Genomic DNA, 21,863 nt, shown 5'->3' on the forward strand with positions numbered 1-21,863 from the left:
CCGCTTTTATGACATTTTTCGTTTAAATGAAGTCTCTTCTTAGCAAAAATCCAATTTAGGCGGAAAGTGTTGTCCCTGATTAGCCTGTGCGGACTGCAAGGCTAATCTGGGACGACACTTTACGCACATGCATTATGCCCTGTTTTCTCAGAACACGACACATTTTATAAGTGTTTTGATACCTGGCATAAGAAAACTAAAAACTAACGTTCACTATTGCATTATTCATATAATTAGTGTTATTTAATATTAAATAATTAGTGTTCATATTAAACATTTAATAAACATTTAATACAATTTCTTTGACATTTTATTAAAAAAACACATACACACAATTAAGTTCGTCTACAATAGACATTGTGTTGCTTCACACAAATTAAATTCAGTAACAATTTTTACAAAACATGTATACATTTTATTTTAATTGAAAATAAAAACACACGCGCACACCCACGCGGTAGTGAATGAAAAAAGTTTGAGCTGTCCGACTCGCCGTAACTATACCGGTAATATTAGCGTTGTTAAGACACCCACCACATAACACACAGACCCCGAAGGGTCCTTGTGTCGGAGTGTTGTGTATTGGTCAGACAGACTTCCGGGTATGGCGGATATGTTCCGGGTATATATTGTGAAACTCACTAAACGACAACGCTCTGGATTTTACTTCTTTGAGGTAAGTTTTAATAAATTATCCTTTTTTTAACTTGATGTGTGCTTATTAGTTTGTGTACTTGAAGTGTATACGTTATATTTGTTAAAAACAACGATGGTCAGGAGCTCGCATGTTTAATGGACTTAATCAAGGATTTTCGTTGTTGTTTTTTGTAAAAAAATGTCATCGGATGTATTTTTATTTACTAGCGAAATTTTCTATGTGGATAAATCAACTAAATTATCATATCAAAGATAAAAAAATTGTATAAAGAGTTTGTCTTGATCAGAATTTAAACCATAGTCTTTCAAAACCAAATTTGATGCAAAACCGCTGGGTCATTCAAGTTTTAGATCTTTAAAGCGTATTTTTAACAGAATGTTGGTAATAAAGTTCTTTAAAAAAAAGTGTTGATGAAAAGCGTAACATTATTTGAGTTGATGATTAATTATAAACAAAACGATGCTTTAAAGAAGTTTTATCAGACATGTGTTATATTTAGCTTTTTTATAACTTATGATAATCTTTAACAAAAATAATATTATAAACATTATATATAACATCAGTTGGCTTTGAGGACAAATGTCTGAGGAGAACGTTAAATAAGTCTTAAATTTCTTGTTATTTATAAATTTACTCATTAAAATGACAAGATTTGAAATTTTACGGTTTACGATGCTTTTTATATGACCAGAGTATTAGGTCGAGTGTTCTGGATTTTTAAACATTTTCCGTTTATTTTTTAGTTGAAAAACATCGCAAATATTATTGAATAAATAATGTCCCCATTCACAGTGTCTATATAAAACATATTAAGTCAATGTAATTCAGTTTCACGTATTTCAAGCGATTGAATACCTTTAAAAGTATGCTTTCACAATCTAACTTTCCTTTTAAGACAAACTACCACAATGAAGTTGATCGCCCCGATTATCCTTGGTCTAGTCTGTGTTGTCGCTATGGCTTTCGCGGACTACGATAGCTATGGTAGCTATGGTGGCTATGGTGGCAATATCGGTAGCTATGGAGGCGAATATGGCTACGGTAGCTATGGATACGTAGGGAACGCACAGAGAGGCGGTAGCGGTCTTGGAATGTGTAAGTACTATTGTTCGTTATGTTAGTTTCAGATTGCAATATGCGTGTATGTGTAATCCTAATACGTTTTGGTGAATATACTGATAACTTTTTGGAATGGAAGCGCGGGACTTGATTTTGTGCGCGGGATATTTCTAATACTGCACTTTTAAAAAGTTTTTTTTGAAAGTCATCTCTTTGTTTATGGTGAAATCTTTAAAAGGGAACCTCTTTTTACAGGCCATCGCTAAATCGCATTTCAATCACGGGTCTTTTAGTCGATAAATTCCGTTTGTATACAACAAACTTTCAAGCGTACTAAGGTGCGTATGTTATATTGTAATCGCTATACATATTATTAAAAAGAAACGCGCTCTGCAAAAACCGGGCTTAATCCATGTGCGTTTAGTATCGCCCAATTTTAGGCTGTGTAGTCCGCGCATGTTAATCAAGGACGAAAGGGAAATTTTGGGTTAAATGATATTTCTTCTTAAGGAAAATCCAGTCTTGGCGGCAATTTTCGACCCTGATAAGCCTGTACGAACTGCACATGCTGATCTGGGAATTTGTGGGATACTTTTCTTTATGGTATGGTCATATTTCGGCTATTTCAACATACGCCGTTCTCCCTTCAGAAGTATTCCCCTATACAAAACCAATTGTCACGTGACTTGTTTTTCAGGGCTGCCAATCCTAGGCCTTCTCCTCATCCTGCCACTGTTCCTCGCAAGAGGACCCAACACCATCCAGCTCGTGAATCAGTCAGGATAAGAGGCTGAGCGTTTGCTTTTATCTGGTAAGTGATGTCGCGTGTATGTTTAAGAGGATCATTTTAACCCAACTGCGTACATATTATATTTATTATACTATATAGAAGCTATAATACGAATACCTTCGTACATCCGCCCCTACAATAGTCAGCTCGATTTCGTAGATATAGGAGCATATTAAAGGGATCTTTTCACGCTTTGGTAAATTGACAAAATTGAAAAAAGTTGTTTCAGATTCGCAAATTTTCGTTTTAGTTATGATATTTGTGAGGAAACAGTAATACTGAACATTTACCATGGTCTAATATAGCCATTATATGCATCTTTTGACGATTTTAAAACCTAAAAATTATAAAGCGTTGCAACGCGAAACGATTGAATAATTTGGAGAGTTCTGTTTTTGTCGTTAAATTTTGTGAAACTACGAAGATTGCTTATATAAGGTATAAAATACGTCCAGGATGTGTACTCGGCGGAATAGCTCAGTAGGCTAAGGCGTTTTTACTTCAGGACTCTGGCAGGACTCCAGGGATCACTGGTTCGAAACCTGGCCCGGGCAATGTTCTTTTCCTTTTTTAAATTTTATTCTTGATTTTTTACCGGAGCTGTTACGATCCAATGTTTACATTTATCGATATAAAGCATTTAATGAATAAGTTAAAAAATGCCAAAATCTGTGAAAAGGCCCCTTTAAAGGGATCTTTTCACGGTTTGGTAAATTGACAAAATTGAAAAAAGTTGTTTCAGATTCGCAAATTTTCGTTTTAGTTATGATATTTGTGAGAAAACACTATTACTGAACATTTACCATAGTCCAATATAGCCATTATATGTATCTTTTGACGATTTGAAAACCTAAAAATTATAAAGCGTTGCAACGCGAAACGATTGAATAATTTGGAGAGTTCTGTTGTTGTCGTTTAAATTTACGAACCTACGAAGATTGCTTATATAAGGTATAAAATACTTTTATTGTGTATACCCGGCGGAATAGCCGAGAAGGCTAATGCGTTTTTACTTCAGACTAATTCCAGGACTCCGGGGGTCACTGGTTCGAGCCCTGGTACCGGCTACTTGTTTTTCCTTTTTTTAATTTTATTCTTGATTTTTTACTGGAGCTTTTAAGATCCAATGTTTACATTTATCAATATAAAGCATTTAATGACAAACTTCAAAATATGCCAAAATCTGTGAAAAGGCCCCTTTAAAAGGGTAACTGTGTTTGGTTATAACGTTCATAAACAATGCAGTACCGGTAACCCATTTATGCCGAGTGGACTCTCCCATCCTTCTAAATTGGATAAATTTATTTCCAAAATTAGGGATGTCTAGTATATTTATTTCTATATTTAGAATATTTCTTACAGAAATTCCTTTAAGCAAACAGCACAGACCGTGATGAGACGCCGCATCATGCGGCGTCTCACCTGGGTCTACGCTGTTTGCCAATGCCTTTATTCTAGGCGCTAGGCATAAATGGGTTAAACAATAAAGTTGTAAAGACATACTACGGTGTATAGAAACGTATCTTTGCTTATTTTATCCTGAAAGATAGATTTTTATATTAAACATTTCCTCCCTAATTTCAATGAGTTTATTATAAATAATAGACCTACGTGCATTTTAAGCACAATGACATGTGATATAACAGTTTACTTTTGTAAACAACGTCGGAAGACAACTCTGTGTGAAAATAGTTTTACGTAAAGAAAGTAATTCTCTTTTAAAGTTCTTTGATACTTTAAAACCACAATGGACCACAATGAAAATAAGGGCTTGCTCTTTTTTGTGTTATCCTTGGTTTGGTGAGCATGTCATAGTTTATTGTACATGATATAGTTTTTAATAATTGCTTATTATTTTATTCTATGTTATGTTGTGAACTGTGTATATGCTTCATATGCCGAAATAAATCTATCTATCTATCTATACGGTAAATCCACTGTAATGGTGCACAAAAACAAGATTTGCAAACATGCTTTTCTCTGTTTTCAGATACATTCATCATTTTGAAGATTTCTTTGCAAATCCTCACATCGCTGCACGTATAAATGTACTTTGAGTGGCTGAGGAATAACTGCGATAGTCTGGATGTGTGAACAAAATGAAACATACGAATTGACTCCTTACTTCAGTGCAAAATAAATTACTTTTTCGACTTCTTGGTTCACGTAAACACACGACTGCGTTCAACGATGATCTCCAACTGTAACTTTATTATACATCACTATGGTTACAATAATTTCTAGACCAGCACCATTTAACAGAACAAAAACAACAACAAACATTTAGCTGAAGGAATACAGAACATATAATGAAAAGAACAGATAAACTTAAGAAACATACTTTGTTTTATTGAAATACATGTAGATTATAAATAATGTCATGTATTTCATTCATACTGGGATGTGTTGTATTCTTATTTATAATGCTGAAATCCCTATAGTCACTCTAGAATGTTTTTTGAGAACATTAATTGTTGGAAATTTAAAACTTAAATGGTGTTTTTTGTTCATGTTACTTTAAAAGATTGTCGTAACGATTGAAACTCCTAGATTATGTGACATTAATTTGCAGTATATGCCATTATATTTTAATCAATATCAAATATATTGATAATTACATTTGAAAATGCAAAGAATAATTTACTTGTCAATTGATAAACAGTGATTGAATTTTATTGTTTGATTTGAATATAAAGAGCATTCTTCGGTAACACAACTTTTTTTTTTCCTTTTTACCGTTACTTGTCACTCCGGTAGGAATACACTGCATTTTGAATGACTTGTGTATATTATAAATGACTTGTGTTAATTTTAATTGACTTGTGTTAATTATAAATGACTTGTGTTAATTTTAATTGACTTGTGTTAATTATAAAAATGACTTGTGTTATTAAATATCATCCACAAGTTAACGAACACTTAACGATTTCCTGTTATTTTAGATTTATATTTTACATGTGTGATTCCGTGAGTGTCATCGTTCTACGTTTTTTCTCCGAAAGTGTTTTTGCATTTTGTCCACACCTTTCATTTTCACCAAAAACAGCTTGTGATATGTAAATTAATATGTTAATTATTTAATCTTCTGATCGTGATCCACTGTTGGGTGAGTGTCTGAGTGATTTGTGAGTGAATGATGTGCTTGTGAAGAGTGTGTGGACGTGTATGTGATGAATAAATCGTTTAACCGTTTATTGTGATTATGACTTTTGCTTCATGACCAATAAATCATGATTTGATCGTTGAAGTATTTCCCATTTAGAAATCATTAATATGTATCACATTATTTATTTATAGTTTATTTATATATTTATTTCATCACTTAATGCGTATTGTCCAGTTGCATGTCTGATTGCTCCAAATAAAGAGTAATTTCTTCTAAAACCATTATTATAAATTACCGCCTGCTGATAGAAAAGATATCTTTACAATATTGCTGTATATTTTATAACAAAGAATCAATAGTGGTTACACATTTTTTTTATTGAAATGTTATCCAATAAAATTTACTAAATTATATTTACAATATTTTCTACTTTTGTCTTGACTCTTCGTTACAACTAAAATGGGTAACACTTAGTAAACTTTTCATTTCGCATGATACCAAGGTCAGCAGCTCTGGAAATCCTCAAGGAAAGCCACGACAGGCAATCTACAGTTGCTTGATTACTATTAACATAATCGCATTACTTCAATTTAATATTGAAAAGTATCGTAGTTAAATGCGCAATTAGACATGTAATTTTTAATTTAAAGGGGCCTTTTCACAGTTTTTGGCATGTTTTGAAATAAGTCATTTAATGTTTTATATTGATAAATGTAAACACTGGATCTTAAAAGCTCTAGTAAAAAATCAAGAATAAAATTTAAAATAGGAAAAAAAGTAGCCGCATCTGGACTCGAACCAGTGACCCCCGGAGTCCTGAAGTAACATGGAGTAACGAGAGCGCCGATGGCGTTAAAAGCATAGGTGCAAGATACAGGGAAGAATGGCGTCACGTGGTATAATGTAGTTCGATATCGCCATCCGCGAATTTCTCAAATCAATAATTTCAAACAATTACCGACTATTTAAATAGATAATCTTTCCATTTACATCAGTGTTTGAAACGCTTATGAAAAATAATTACCCAAGCCTTTCAAAATTTAAGCACGGACAGATCTGTATCGAACTATTCTTTTCACAAATGAAAATAGACGCTACCCTATTCGTCTGCGTCAAGAATTTGTCGTAAAACGTTTGGTAAGCGTTAGATGCAGACGTGCACAACAGATTGAGTTCTGAATACAGATTTCTGAATGCAGATTTTTATAGAAACTCCTCACAGCAGTTACTTCCCTTGCTTCGCCCGGTCAGTAACTTCTCGTATAAGGGAGGCCACTGCGTAGGAGTTTGAGATTTATAGTGCAGATAGAATTGTTTTACGAACGAAATTTGTTTTAGGTTATAAGAAGATTTTTTGACACAAAACGGTCTTAGAAAAATTCACTAAAAACGGTGTCAGCAATATTCTTGGAAGAAAACGTTAGAAAAACGTTTCCAAAAATTTTTTGTAAGAATGACCATATACTAAATTAAATAGATATTTCGTCTGATTTTTGATCAGGTAAGGCTTCATAATGGGTAACCGATAGATGTGGATTTTCGAAATGTGGTATATACCATAAGCATAGGTGCGTAAACGCACCTATGCTAAAAACGCAATGGCCCGCTCGGCTATTCTGCCAAGCATACTTGGTTAATGTATTTTATGCATTATATGAGCAATCTTCGTAGTTTCACAAAATTTAACGACAACAATAGAACTCTCCAAATTATTCAATCGTTTCGCGTTGCAACGCTTTATAATTTTTAGGTTTTTAAATCGTCAAAAGATGCATATATTGGCTATAATAGACCATGGTAAATGTACAGTAATACTGTTTCCTCACAAATATCATAACTAAAACGAAAATTTGCCAATCTGAAACAACTTTTTTCAATTTTGTCATTTTACCAAACCGTGAAAAGATCCCTTTAAATGTTTGGAAAGAAAACTGCGTCTCAATAAAATACTAACACAGCATATTTCAAGCGTGAATTACTTTTTTTAATATATCCAATCTGAGTAATAGTATAAGCTTATGTGTTATAATATACACATAAATAATTATGTACATGCACGCACTTGATATTTCCTGTTTGTTTAATATTTAGCAAATAAAAGCATAAATTAGTGTATAAAAATGCATCGGAAATGTGATATGTACAATATACAAATACGCAATGCAATGCAAATCAAACATTTCATGTGAATAAGAGAACAGCAACATAAAAGAAAAACAGTAACAATTTGACCTTTTTTTTAATTTTCGCTATTTAGAAATAGATTATTTCTACATTTATTTTCAATATCAGGATATATATATGTATATATACCGGTAAGCCGAATATCTTTTTTTTAATACATCATCTGTCTTACATTTGAACACACTAAGAAGGCGAGGGTCACTCAATTGACAGTTAACACAACATTGTTATTAATATCAAGCTGTTGGATTCTGACAATATACACCCTTTCAGTTATTAACTGATTATAATTACCTCCCCTGAATGACGTCATCCGGGGATACCCGATTATCGACTGTAAGCAAACAAAGAGATGTCTGTTTGACAATGCGTGTTTTCAACGGTGTAAATGGACTTAAAATATGAACGAAAAGGTTTGTACTGACCTTATTATTAATAATTTATTATTTTCTTATGCAATTTTGATATTCGGTTTATAATGCTGATAAAGCAGCGGTATTGTTTTTGTCTGTTATATGTTTTCGCGAGGACGAAACGTTCAAACGAAGGATTTTTTACTGAAATAAATCCTGTTCAGAAATGTTGATATAGATTAAATAGGCGAATACGAAATGTCCTTAGATAAAACAAGTCAATATTTATTGACTTGTTTTATCTAAGGACATTTCGTATTCGTCAAAGTATGAACACTCGTTGGCATTTATATTTTGAAGCAACTAAAGGACGCTCGTACTGGTCTTAGTCATACCGTGCTTTTGTACCAATTGACCATTTTTTTAAATTGAAAGCCAACGGCATTCAATGCAACATATGGTTTGTTAAAAAGCTATTTGTTTGATTAGAGCTTGTACTAAGCTATACCCGGCCTAATGTGTATTAATGTGTAAAGTACAATGAATCAGTTATCATGAATGTTATGAAACAGAATTTTGTTCAACAGATTAATGACCACGACTATGCTGTCCAGTTTTACACAGCAACACCAGTATTCGACTCAAAACCGGATGGAAAACAGATTCAAGACATTACTGTATCACTCGAGAAGAAGTTGAAGGTAAATTAAATTGTTTAGTCAATTGATTTGTTTAAATAACATTTGGGAATAAAACATTTATAGACATATAATAATTAATATCAATACAAATAAAATGAAATTCTTAACCAATAGGATAAAAACACATCTTATTATTTGTTAACCACGTTTGTAGACTTTGTTATACTGATTTTAATGATCCAAAATAATTGGTAAAGTTGTTATTCACTTGATTTTTTTTAATATTATTAGTTGATCTTCATAAAATTTCAGTATAACAGGATCTGCTGTGTGCCCAAATGTCACACCACTGGCTAAGGATTGTTAGAAGGCCATGGAAAGCCCAGCTATCATGCATTTCCAGCTGAAGATGATCCAGTTCAAGCTGTTTGGTTGAATAAAATACGAAGAGATGAAGACAGACATTTTAAGGTCAGTTCTTAGTGGTTTCAGTAAAACTTTAAATGATTTTGTATAAAGAAAAATAAAACATGTAAAGTACTATACATTTTCATGTCAGAAAAATAGTGTTGATGTGATTCAAAAAAAGCACACATATTTATTTATTCTTTTTTTTTCTTTCAGATAAGTCACAATACGGTTGTCTGTTTTCTCCATTTTGAACGTGACTGTCTTGATGAATCTGGATTTGCTAAGCGGAGGTATCTAAAACCAGGAGCCATCCCTACACTATTCGACTGCTGGAAGGACAAACCACATCTGTTGAAGCGAATTCAAGTGGAACGTGCAATTAACAAGATTAAAAGTTTTCACATATTTGATCAGGTCATTCTGGTTTCTCTGTTTGGGATAATTAATCAAATTTGGACAGTTTGCTCATTGCTCACTCTTTTCCAAGACCCAATTATACCATGTCCTGGTGTTTAACATACATACCATTTATATGAACATTTGTTGTTCATGTACATCATACTACATGTAGGCTAATGTAAAACCATTGGCTGTTCATGTAATATTTGTACATTTTTTGGCTTTGTATAAAGTTTTTGATAATTATCTTGATATAAGCATTGATTTAGTTACAGATTAATGCTTAAAGAGTACTTAAAGCTACACACCTTGAAATAAAGTACATGTTCATATAGATGCAATTTGAAAGTGTGCAAAATTTTCATTAAATCTACAGTCTAGTTAGCAAGTAATTTATTATTTTTCAAACAGGAATAACTGCTTTTAAAACTGAAAGAAGGATTTCTATATTAAACACGATTATTTTTAACTTTTTAAAGCGCAAAAAAGATGGCTTTCTACCTTGTTACCACCAGATATATTCTAGTTGGCATAATAAAATTAAATCTATAGCCTAGTTTAATAGCAAGTTATTTTTTTTTTTCAAACAGTACTGCTTTTAAAACCGAAAGTAGGATTTCCAGACGTACACATCCATTTCGACAAACGCGATTATTTTTAAGTTGTAAAGTGCAAAAAAGATGGATTTCTACCTTGTAACCACCAGATATATTCTAATTGGCATAGATAAAATATGTCACTCATACTTAAATTTACTATGCCAAATAAGGTGTGTGGCCTTTACATAAAAATTGTATATAGATCTTTTTAATCATGTTTGTTAATTTGTTTTGATTGTATGACTACTGAATAAATAATTTTGTTAATAGAAATTTTAGTTTTTTTTTGGGAAATATTAGGTAAAACTAAGAAAGTCCAATGCATATTGAGACAAATCAGTACTTAAGTTCGTTTCCTGGGAAGAACCATTACTGATTCTCAATGGGGATCGAAACTGGTTGCTCCAGATTGCTTAGCAGACACCATAGCAACTATTTCACTAAGACTCTGCTACAGATTTGCGTAATCCTTTGAGTAAAAACACTTTGTAATCAATGATATAAGCTTTATTACAACAGAAATAATGCAAGATAAGCACATTTGAGTAGCATAGTTCATCACAAAACAGTATGAAGTATCATTAATTGTAAGATTAATGATGAAAGACAACATGTGAAAGCTAGAAATCATAAACTAATTTAAGGAAACACAATCTGAAAATTACAAACATTCAGATACAGGTATTGCACCAAAATGAGCTGAGATCCTATGATTATATTGAATGAATAAATGTGATTTGAGGTGAATCTCACAAATACTGACACTAAAATAACACAAAATTGAATACTTTCAAATATAATTTAGATTATTTCAATACTCTTTATTTCTGATTACCGGTTTTTCATGGAGCGGAAACACTTACATCTAACAATTGTTGAACTGTTACGTTCAGATGTCCATGTGTCGAATACATTACCGTCATGAAAAAACACATAGCCTCGTTGAATAGGCTTTTCAACACCCAGTTTTGAACCTTTACCAGAACTTTTGGTCCATTCCAGAATGTTCATGTACGAAAAGTCTTTGAAGATCGGTCTGGTGCTTTGGGTCCATGTGCATTCTTCCAAATTAAGATGTTCTTCCGCTGTTGACACTGTTGATTGTCCTTGACAGTTCATACAGGACGACTTCTGCTTAGCTGCAAATGGCTGGTCTGGATAAGGATCCACAATTAGGATGTTATCCTGGTTGTCACTGAATTTCTTTACCCTGGAAAATATATAAAAGTACAGATTTAAACTTTGTAACAGAACATTAAGATTTAAGGTGTTACAAAAAAAGCACTACTCCAGAGTCTGTTTCAGATACTTGTTTTCCACCTAATAAACGCCACCCCTACCTTCTTTGTGACCAAAAAATGTATAAAGACAATTTAACTAGTGGCAACCAATTTCTAATGCAGACTTAAGAGAGTAATGTAACTTATTATGTCAGGGATTTTAATTGAAGCAGAAAGCTGTGTGCCACTATGCATGTTATATACATTGTAAAGTACTATATGCTGTGTGGTCGAGTCAGGCTGACTAAACAGATAAAACTTATTTTTAACAGACTGGTTGACAGAAACATAGAAAAAAATTCACAACATGAATGTGCGTTTTTAATATAAAAAGCAGGCTTTTTCCTGGCCATTTTGGGAAAAAAGCAATTGCAGGATTGTGAATTTTTCGTGCAAAAAATCAACTGATTTGGGAAAAACTAATATAAAATAACCCTTCACAATCATTCAAATTAGATGAAAAATCATATTATTCATGGTAATGTACTTTGTTAGATGTCATTTACATATAATTGAGTTAAAATAATCATAACCTCTTCTTTCTTTTTTTATTGGGAATTATTTTTTTCAAATTACAATTTAGGTTAGGGAATGGGTCCGTTTAACTGACCCTTAGATACACCAGGAAAAGGCCTGAAAAGGCGATATAAAATAAGTACCTAAAGCAAAGTTCGGCTTTTGTCTCATTCGATTTCACAGCTTGTCCCCGGCATTTCAACCATATTCGCAACTCTGTAACTTTGCATCTTTCTGGTTGAAGTTGCGGTTAAACAGCGCCAGGGACATCCTTGGCATACAGCTACAAAAAATAAAAAGGCAGGTTTTAAGCATTATTGCTTCTTTAGAAAAAAATCATGTTACTTATACAACATACAAAATTCATCATATTATTTTTTTAGAAAATGGTTTGAAATAAATATGATCGATACTGAATGTAGTGTAAGTTACATGTTTTTTTTTTAAAGTGGCAATAATGCTTAAAACCTGACAGCTGAACTTGTATGCTTTCATGTTGGGTCTCTGTACCGAGTCAATATTTATTAGAGTGTATTTATGGTACATGACTATGTCCGGATATATTCATGCCACCAATGTGTATGTATTTGCATAATTATATTAATAATAAACTTAGGAGTATTTATTATAGTGAATTCACATTTTAAACAAAAAAACAAACCTTATGACAATCACAGTCGTGTACTGTTGTACTTTCTTTTCTGTTACAGGATCTGGTTCAGCCATGGTACTTCACTGTTTCTGAACATAGCATTTGGGATGATTCCTGAAAAAAACCCACATATAATGCTTTTTTTGCAGCTGATTTTTATATTATTTCAACACTTCAGTCAAACACTCAAAGAAACAAAGGATAGTTTCGGTTTTGAAAGTTTATAAATATAGAGATTTTGGTGTAAAAAACATGAAAGTTAAATGACCCGTTCTCCTGATTGGTTTTCATTCACATTCTTCTACTTTCTAGTTCTATTTAAGAATAAAAAAAGCCCCGAAATCATATAATTCCTATGATAAAATAATGATTACAAATATAAACTTTCTGAAAATAACTCGTAATACGCTTTGCTTTCAAAATTTGGCATTTTTATACAATATTTACTTTTAGGTTCCAATCCAGGTGTAATGGTATATGTACGAACATGAAATGTGTCTTGACAAAACGGAATGTTTAATGCATTTTTTCTCACTTCATCGTACTTAAAAGTAAATATATAACAAGCGATAGCTTTAATACGCGTCAATAAAATAATAAAAATAAAACATGTGTGCAACTTACGCATATATTGTGCTAAAGACGTTGATTTCTTCAGCGACACAGTAAAATTTTATTTTCTCTGGCGAATTTCTATCCCCCGTTGACGTCAATCCGGCTAAGGGACACAACTCTAACACTAGTAAAAGCGAATAACTGAAAGGGTGTATACTTGTCAACGTTATCTATACAGCCACGTATGGCACGGTCAAACAACCCCACCCGTGGTGTCCAAGCCATATATGTTACGGTCAAAAGGCCCCAGCCATGGCGGCTATGCCTCATAACGCACCGTCATAAATCCTCTCCCGTGGAGGCCATAACAAACTATTTTGAGGACTCGGATAGAGGTTAATTTAAGTTGTATTACTGTTAAAATTATCCCGTAAAGCTTTTTATTTGGCCATTTGTTCCACAGAGTAAAATTTTAACGGAAGGGTTGTGGTAAAGTAGCATTTATGCAAAGTATGTTTAAACTCCACCTTGGTACAGTTGGTATTCGAGAGGTAGCAGTTGATGTCATGAGACAAGAAACACGGGACGATGAAGGACCACACTATCTCTCCGGTTAGTGCAGTCGTCGGTACACGCGCTTATAACCAACAGTCAAATCCTTTTTCGCGGTGGCATGTGAATTTGGTTGGTGGTCACCATACCGGAAAGGTAATTGGAGGATTTCTTCTGGGACTCTGGCTTCCCGTCACAACACAAGACCACACCAACATAAACAATATTTGTAAGTAAAAACACTCGAAATACAAATCGCTGAATAGTGAAGCTATAATATAAAATACGTCCCAACATGCATTGCCGATGGGAGCGCTGAAACACACTCTGGGTCCTCACATAATGCAACCACAGTCGCGGAATGACTTCATAAAACTTTGAAATGCACAAAAAATACTGACCACAATAACAGACCGTTGACATATGTTTGCTCAGGTGAACTTATCAGGACCGTTTTATGGTCAAGTGCGAATTACACTAACATGGTTTACATGTTAAACTCATATCCGTGGGCTATCGTTTCACATAAACACATCATCATTCGGGTTTATGTTAATGTAATACAATTTAATGTCACAGACATGGTGGTATCAACGACGCATGTTTGGGCGACCTGTGTTCATTTCCAATTCCCAGAAGCACGCGAGTTTGGTTGGTGGATACCATACCGGACAGATGGGGTTCCTCCGGCATCCCCCCCCCCCCTTAAGATAATACTGAATAACAAGTGAACATCTTTTAGTAGCAACTACCGGGGTAAGTAAATAGTGCTGTTAAATAACTTGTTAAGTGCAGAAATGGTCCTTCCAAAACATAATTTAGAAACAACGCACCCTTTGTTTGGTTTGTGTCTGAATTATGATATGCAAACATGTAATAATGAAAGATATAAATTAGTTCAACGGGCTATGCCCTCATGGTAAGGCGTTGAATCTGTTTTCAAATACGTGCATGTTTTCAACCTTTTTTTTGTTGTTCATAAGGATGGTTGAAACCTGGTGTGGAAAGCAAGCTTGTAAATCTATTACTAGTATTAAATTATACAAATCAATGATACAGCAAATGTTACGTTGCAGCATATTTTCTGGCATATCTTGTGAATTATATGGGTTAATTGGAAATCTATCATCATCGAGATAATATTTTACCAACTAATTTAGTCTTGTTAGACATAATGCATGTTTTAAAGCAGAGACGTAGATTGTTATCTACGTCTCTGTTCAAAGTAAAAAAAAATAATGTTGAGTGGCAGTCGCTATCCATTGTGGAATGAAACAAAAAACCTACACATTATTGGTCCTGATACGATACTGAGGTTGTCATGTTTACTATCCGAGATAAACCACGGGTAAATATCGTTCGAATAGTTTATTTTCAAATACATAGCATGCTGTGATTGAATTAAAACGCAGAACAATCTTTGGGTATGGCCCCGATTATTCAATTAGAATATACTAAGGCACAACTAAATTGTAACCTTCGTACAAAAAAATAATTGTTAAATAAATTAATAAATAAATTAATTAGAGTTTTAATTGCAACAAAGATATAATTTGAAATAATTCTTTAGGTATGATTGTGTGGCTGTCTCCCTTGCAAATTACCTGTAAAATTTCCCCGCTTGGTGCCTCTATAGCCAGGTAAACAACTTTTAACAAAGCATTGTGGGTAATACACTTGAGTCATGGCGGATGCTAGAGGAAGTCATTGACTATCTGTGACTCAAAAGTGATATTTTCCGCAAATATTTCGATAAAATCAAAATGAAAATGGATATTTCTAAATCATCTTTTATTGTAGTTGTATTAATGTTGATTACAAATGAAGGTGAGTTTCGTTTTATTCCTTAATTAACATAATACCTGTACAGTATTGTGTCAGTTTTTCGTTTGATTTCAACTTACACTTACAGTTGTACAATTTGAATCACGAACGATGGAAATGGGAGTGTTGAGCTATGTATATTTTATGACGGAACGAGTTTGTTCAGTATATTGTGAATGTTTATTAGTTATAGTATGGCAAAAGCACATATAATACCATATGGAAACCTGAACATACCTGTTCAGGTGTTTTTACTTGTAAATTTTTAAAACCAAATTCAATTTAATTGTATCCTCCAATTACCTTGAGTCGAGCGTTTAAGGAAACAACTAAAATAATTTCTGACTTAATTCAAACAATCCCTCAATTAACAATGTACCTGAAAAGATTTATTTCATTCCCGTAAAATCCATGTCAAAAGTGTTTATTTACAGCGTGTTCAACCACACAAAGCCTATAGTTCCATACACATCCGCAATGACATACACTAAGCGCGTTGTTAATCTTGAGTCGAGAGGTCACATCCGAAAAGCGAGATTACTCGATTGCAATAGGCATGAGGTCAACAAAACTTCGAAAATTCAATTCACTAAACAATTTTAGAGTAACTGAAAGATTAATTTAACTTTTTTTATAACTTCTATTTACCATTTAACAAGTTTCCGTTTTATTGGTTGATCTTCTTTTGAGCAACATTGACACGAAAAAGTGCTCAAGAATTGAAAAAAATAACAATGTTGGCAATTTGTTCAAATAAAATTTCGGCATATATGTTACTATTAAAAGATATGATAAAATTATCATCCAATGGGGACAGGGTAAACCCACCGAACATGTGAATATCGGCATGTCACCTATTATTGCGATGTGCGCGCACAGATTGTTCCATGCAACATTTTCTGGGAATCATAAAAGGGTAAAAGAATTTTCTGTCAAATACATGAAATTATGAGTTGACTCTTGCGCAGTAGCCTGCATTTAATGTGCAAGTGTAATGAAGAGTACCGAAAAAAAATGCACACAAAAGGCATAAATTTGGACTATTTCAGTTGAAGTAAGATTTATCAATGCAATTAAACTGTTTTTTTTCCTTATTTTAGTCGTGTCTATAATAATTTTCAAGCGTAGCTACGTTAGTAAAACAAAATACTCGGAGCGCATGCGTGTGACATCATCACGAGAGCCGCATTTTCAATGTAAACAAAGTGATCTACTTTGGGTCATGCTCGACTCAAGGTAATTGGAGGATATGAACTAATTCAGTATCAGATTTATTGATTTATTTTCTTGTATCTGACTTAATCCTTGTCAGATGAAGGTAACAGTTTCCTCAAATGTAACCCTGTATTTATAAACAAATGATTGACCTTTTTAAAAGAAATAATTCCATAATACTGGCAGTTTATCATGTAATCTTTTATTTTGCCATGATTGACCTTATTATTAGAAATAATTCCATAATACTGGCAGTTTATCATGTAATCTTTTATTTTTCCTTAACTCATATTCTCTATTATGTCACAGGGTTCGCCAAAACTTGAAAAATCTGTCAGTCATATGGACTGACAGACTTGACATTTTTGTCAGTCCGAATCAGTTTCTGTCAGTCCCACTGTCCGACTAAACTATAACAGCAAAACACAACAAAAGAGAGTACCTTTTAGGTGTTAATTGGTTTTGATCAAATTAAAATACAATAAAAACGTGCCCAAAGTCGATATAATGAAACAATTATTATATTAATAATAAGCCACATATAAACCAAAGGCATGTCAAACTGTTTTTAGCCTCCACAGCTCTACAAATCCGTGTTCTTGAAAAGTTAGGGTGACATCCAATCAAGTTTGACATAATTGCACACACCCATTCACACTACTTTGGATTACTTCAATTTCTGTTTATTAGCCAATTTCCCAAGTTCAAAAACAACACCTATTGTTAAAATATTTTCTCTTAGCTGAGGTGGTTAATTTCCAGGTTCAATTAAATTAAAGTCTTTCACACCTATTACTTGATAGAAAGGCCCATGATAATTACCACCATCCATTATTGTTGTCTGAACACAAAACATAATGCTACAATCTATCAACAACAAATTAACACATGTCCGAATTTTAAATTATCCGAAATATAGTACATTGGGTGGAAAAACTTCGTTTGATTTCAGAAATTGTTGGTATGTCAATTAAAATATATCCTTCTCAGAACAATATAATAATGAAACTATTTAACAGAAATGCTCACAAATGCCTGTTGAAACAAGTTTTCATGCGTTTTTTGTTGTGGAGAAATTAAATGAAACAAACAAAATGGCGGACGCACCCGGTTGCTTTTTAAACAAAGACCGTTGATTTTGAACTCGCATGTGATAGTCAATTCTAATCCAACTTGTAACATCAAAACATCAAAATGAAGGAAACAAAAAAAAGGATTTTGACAGAAGTTGAACAAAACGCATTTCCCTTCTATTAATCCAATAGCACATAATACACTTTGAGTGATCTTTTTGAAACCATTTTTCATCCGATTGTGTCGGTCAGTCGGACCGATTATCTTAAATCACTTGTCGGTCCTGAGAAAAATTTGCCCGTCAGGACCGGCGGACCGACGGTTTTGGCGAACCCTGATGTCACTCAGGTCAACAGAACATACTATTGTAATGTATTATTAAGCGCATTTGGGAAATGCAGTCTCATGTCAATTGAAGTAATATTCACTATTCTTTTGTGGTAATGCAATAATTATCTTTGCTTTTAGTGAGTTGTAATTTTATTAATATGCAGAAGAAACACATGTTTACCTAAATCAATTGTTTGCATAAGGTACAAATTGAATTTATCCCAATATAAAGACTTCACCATGCACATTTTCTCAATTTCATGGGTTTTCGCATACAATGTTCCCAATAGGGCTGGTACCGGTACTTTTCCAAATGCGCAAAAAAATACTGATTTATAAATGCTAAATGCCCCCCCCCCTTCCGCCCTGCCCCCCTCCAAAATTATTTTTTTTTTACAAAATCTCTTATTACATTGTAATTGGTTTAATCCTCATTGTAGACATTATATTTGAATGGTTTAATAATAATGGGAATAATACAATTATTTATAACATATAAATGAACATGCTATAAAAAGCACTCCAGAAACACCCGCACGCTTAAACGTGCCCTTTTCACAAAATACTGCGCGTCAAAAGTGCCCTTTTCACAAGATACTGCGCGTCGAACGTGCCCTTTTGACAAAAAAGCCCCCCTGCCCTTTTCAAATCCTAGCTGGAGCACTGGAGGATATCACTGAAAAATATTTAAATCCGGTTGAAATAGGTGGAAAACAAAAAATATAGCGATTTTTATTTTGGGGTCGAGTACAGTAAAGTACGAACACAACCTAATTAATATTCATGATTCAACACGTTAATTCAAACCTATACAAACACAATTGCGGATACGGGCGATGTTAGCGAAGAGAAGGTAAGAACAGATGCAAATAAATCTGTTACAGACGGAAACTGAGTTGCAATGCTACGTTTTTGCTTAATCTACATGTACATGTATGTATTTATCTTTCATATGCTAATAATGTTTAGCGAAAGCTAAATATAGATATAATTTGCATAATTTGCGACGCTGCAATCATTTTCGCCTATTGCATGTATTTATGATCATTTATATATTAATTTATAGATTCAAAACAGATTTTGACCTGGTTTTCAATGTCAACATCGATAAAAAATACATTTCAATGAATTTATGTAAAGTTTATTTCTTGCTATACGATTTATATGCAAAACAACGATCTATTCTGCGAACTGGGACTTAAACACCAGGCATAAGAGGGTTAAAGTGAAAGTTTATGGACTAGAAAACTCCACCAGACTTTGTGCATGTTTGATAACAGCATAATTAATCAAAGCGCTGAAGGCACTGAAGATGTTCGCTATTGCATAATTTAACACGCAATTCATTTTTCAAAATCAATCGCAAGTTTGAAATGAACACACGCCATTCAACTTAAAAAAGTGTGTGTCATAGCGCACGGGTCGAGTTTTGTGTGCACTTTTTATCATCCTTATTATTTCATAGAAATAACTAAGACAAAATAAAAACAGCATGCTTTTTTGGAAGTTCTGAAAGCAAAGAAAGTATGATGAAAATGGTAATGAGAACTTAATATAAAGAAAATTTGCAGTCACCATCATATTAAAGGAATATTTTTTCTAATATCAAATGACTATCTCACCAAGAATATAAATTCATAATGAAAGTTCCGTGTACAAAACTTTTGATTTTTGACACCATATACAAATTCAAAATATACAATAATCTTCGTATCTTGTATATGGAGGAATAAAAGTATATAAACATTGCTGTTTATGCTTTACTTGTTACCCGAGCAGTTCACACGGTGTCAACAACGCTAACATAAACATAGGTATAGAGCACTAATGCGCTTTTAGGCGAAGCTGTTTCAGTTTTCATCTTAGTGACTTTAACATAACGCCAACAGACACGCATGAATATTTTCGAATATTTAATAAGCTGATTCGAGATACAACCTCTGAATTTTTGCTACATCACTGCGTATGTGCTCAATTCAAAGGATGTAGCACTGTTCAGTGTAAGAAATTCCGGACTACTCTCTGTATTCTCAAACGACACAAATTGTGGCCCTGTTACAATTACGCGTTACAATCCATCTCGCAGAATTTTAATTTCGCCTCCAAGATGAGAAAACAATCATTAGCGAAATAGTATAGTGTCACGATAAGAGAAAATCGTTTAATTATCATACCACAATGTTTGCCGTACTTGGTCAGCACGTCTGGAAATCATTCCTTAATGCGTCGATAGGCTGCCATTATTAACAAGTTTGCTATTTTGAATTCAATTTTGTATCAAAAAGCATTGTTTTTAAATGTGGGATTTTCAATTCGCAATGAGATTTGTAATGACCCTCGTCATGCGAAAATGGGTCTTATTCCATATGCGCCCTTCATATAAATAGCCCACTCAGCTATCCCTCCTTCTGGTAAGGAGAAACATAACATATTGAGTGATTTTAAAGCGAACAGCGTCGCCTATGGCCTGACTGCGCAAGAGCACATGTTGGGTTTAACAAACGCTTGCCGAAACGCATAAGACCCATTTTCGCATGACGGCGCTATTGACGTGTGATTTAAATGTGACGAAAGAAAACTGCGTTTAAATCAAATATAAACATACGATATATTTCGATAATGAAGAAAGATACTCATAACAAGGCATATGAGGACACATATGAAGTGCTCTCCCGTAGTATATTTTTTATTTACTCACACTAATGTGTGGTTTGACAATGCTAACACACATTTCATGCGGTGAATATGCAGCTTACAAGTGAAAAACACAACACAATAGTTTAACTTTTGTTTAATTGTATTCAATTGTTTAGAAAAGTAAATTGCTAACTTTATCTCAAAGTCGGCGTATAAGACATGTATTGTTATAAATATATTTAATATAATATATTTAGTTGTTTTCGGTTTTAGCGATTATAAAGCATTTTCGAGGTTGCCTATAGTATGCCTGAGTAATTGATGAACTCATATCCAACTGTCAATGTATTGAGAACTGTGAATATAAACAAGCTAACCCTTCTACTAAGCTTCTACTATTGCGTTGCTAGCACCCGTAAATACAAAATGTCGCCGCTATGTGTTGAGAACCAAGAACGCTTTCCAGAAATACCCGATGTAGTAGCTTCAACGAGGTTATGAAACAGGTCATTCGTATTATTATTATAAATTATTTGTTATATTCGGGTTAAGCGATTATGATTTTTTTCAGTCTAACGTATCGCTGAAGTTATTGTTGAACTTATGTTCAACGTTTTATAAATTGAGAATATAAATAAGCGTCAACTTTTTCCCAAATCTCTCAATTTACGACCTGTACTACGTCATTGAGTTGTATGTGAGAGCGTAACCTATTGCGTTGTTATCGCCCGTAAACTTTCCTTTGTTTATCGACAGGCGCATCTATTAATAGCCTCATATCATGAATGCCAAAACACCCGCGAAAAAGAACCACGTGACCAAATAGGACGCTAAACGCAAATACCATGCGACTACGACTTTAATTATGTAAGAACGCTCCGCAATTCCTCTGAAGCCGGGGCCTTGTGATTGCTTTTACGTAAAGAATTGACCTCTAACTGAAGTAAGCAAAGGAAACGCAGCACCTAATTGACCCATTCCTTCTATGTGCGAAGGCAGATTGAATTTTACTAATGTATGGGTTGCCT

General features: G+C 33.5%; 1 protein-coding gene and 3 long non-coding RNA genes across 6 annotated transcripts in view; 3 read left to right on the plus strand and 1 right to left on the minus strand.

Moving 5' to 3' along the window:
* The first annotated feature begins 450 nt into the window (after positions 1-450).
* LOC127835163 (uncharacterized) lies at positions 451-5,873 on the plus strand. Its single transcript, XR_008028394.1, has 4 exons — positions 451-676; positions 1,554-1,753; positions 2,415-2,528; positions 4,498-5,873. It is a non-coding gene; the product is annotated as an uncharacterized LOC127835163 (long non-coding RNA).
* A 2,255-nt stretch (positions 5,874-8,128) lies between these two features.
* Positions 8,129-9,991, plus strand: LOC127836384 (uncharacterized). Of its 2 annotated transcripts, none has more exons than XR_008028737.1 (4): positions 8,129-8,210; positions 8,738-8,851; positions 9,104-9,262; positions 9,416-9,991. It is a non-coding gene; the product is annotated as an uncharacterized LOC127836384 (long non-coding RNA). The 2 variants fall into 2 exon arrangements; XR_008028738.1 differs by having other exon boundaries at positions 9,112-9,262.
* Positions 9,992-10,191: 200 nt separating this feature from the next.
* LOC127836385 (uncharacterized) lies at positions 10,192-13,360 on the minus strand. Its single transcript, XR_008028739.1, has 4 exons — positions 13,273-13,360; positions 12,658-12,762; positions 12,140-12,279; positions 10,192-11,410 (listed from the first exon to the last, which is right to left on the minus strand). It is a non-coding gene; the product is annotated as an uncharacterized LOC127836385 (long non-coding RNA).
* Positions 13,361-15,436: 2,076 nt separating this feature from the next.
* Positions 15,437-21,863, plus strand: part of LOC127833443 (cell adhesion molecule 2-like) — a 42,178-nt gene continuing 35,751 nt past the window's right edge. For both annotated transcript variants that reach the window (XM_052358711.1, XM_052358712.1), the window contains exon 1: positions 15,437-15,582. In XM_052358711.1, the coding sequence (XP_052214671.1) occupies positions 15,519-15,582 (64 nt within the window). In that variant the 5' untranslated portion in view covers positions 15,437-15,518. The remainder of the gene's footprint in view (positions 15,583-21,863) is intronic.

This window comes from Dreissena polymorpha, chromosome 6 (genome assembly GCF_020536995.1).
Source record: "Dreissena polymorpha isolate Duluth1 chromosome 6, UMN_Dpol_1.0, whole genome shotgun sequence".
Classification (NCBI taxonomy): domain Eukaryota; kingdom Metazoa; phylum Mollusca; class Bivalvia; order Myida; family Dreissenidae; genus Dreissena; species Dreissena polymorpha.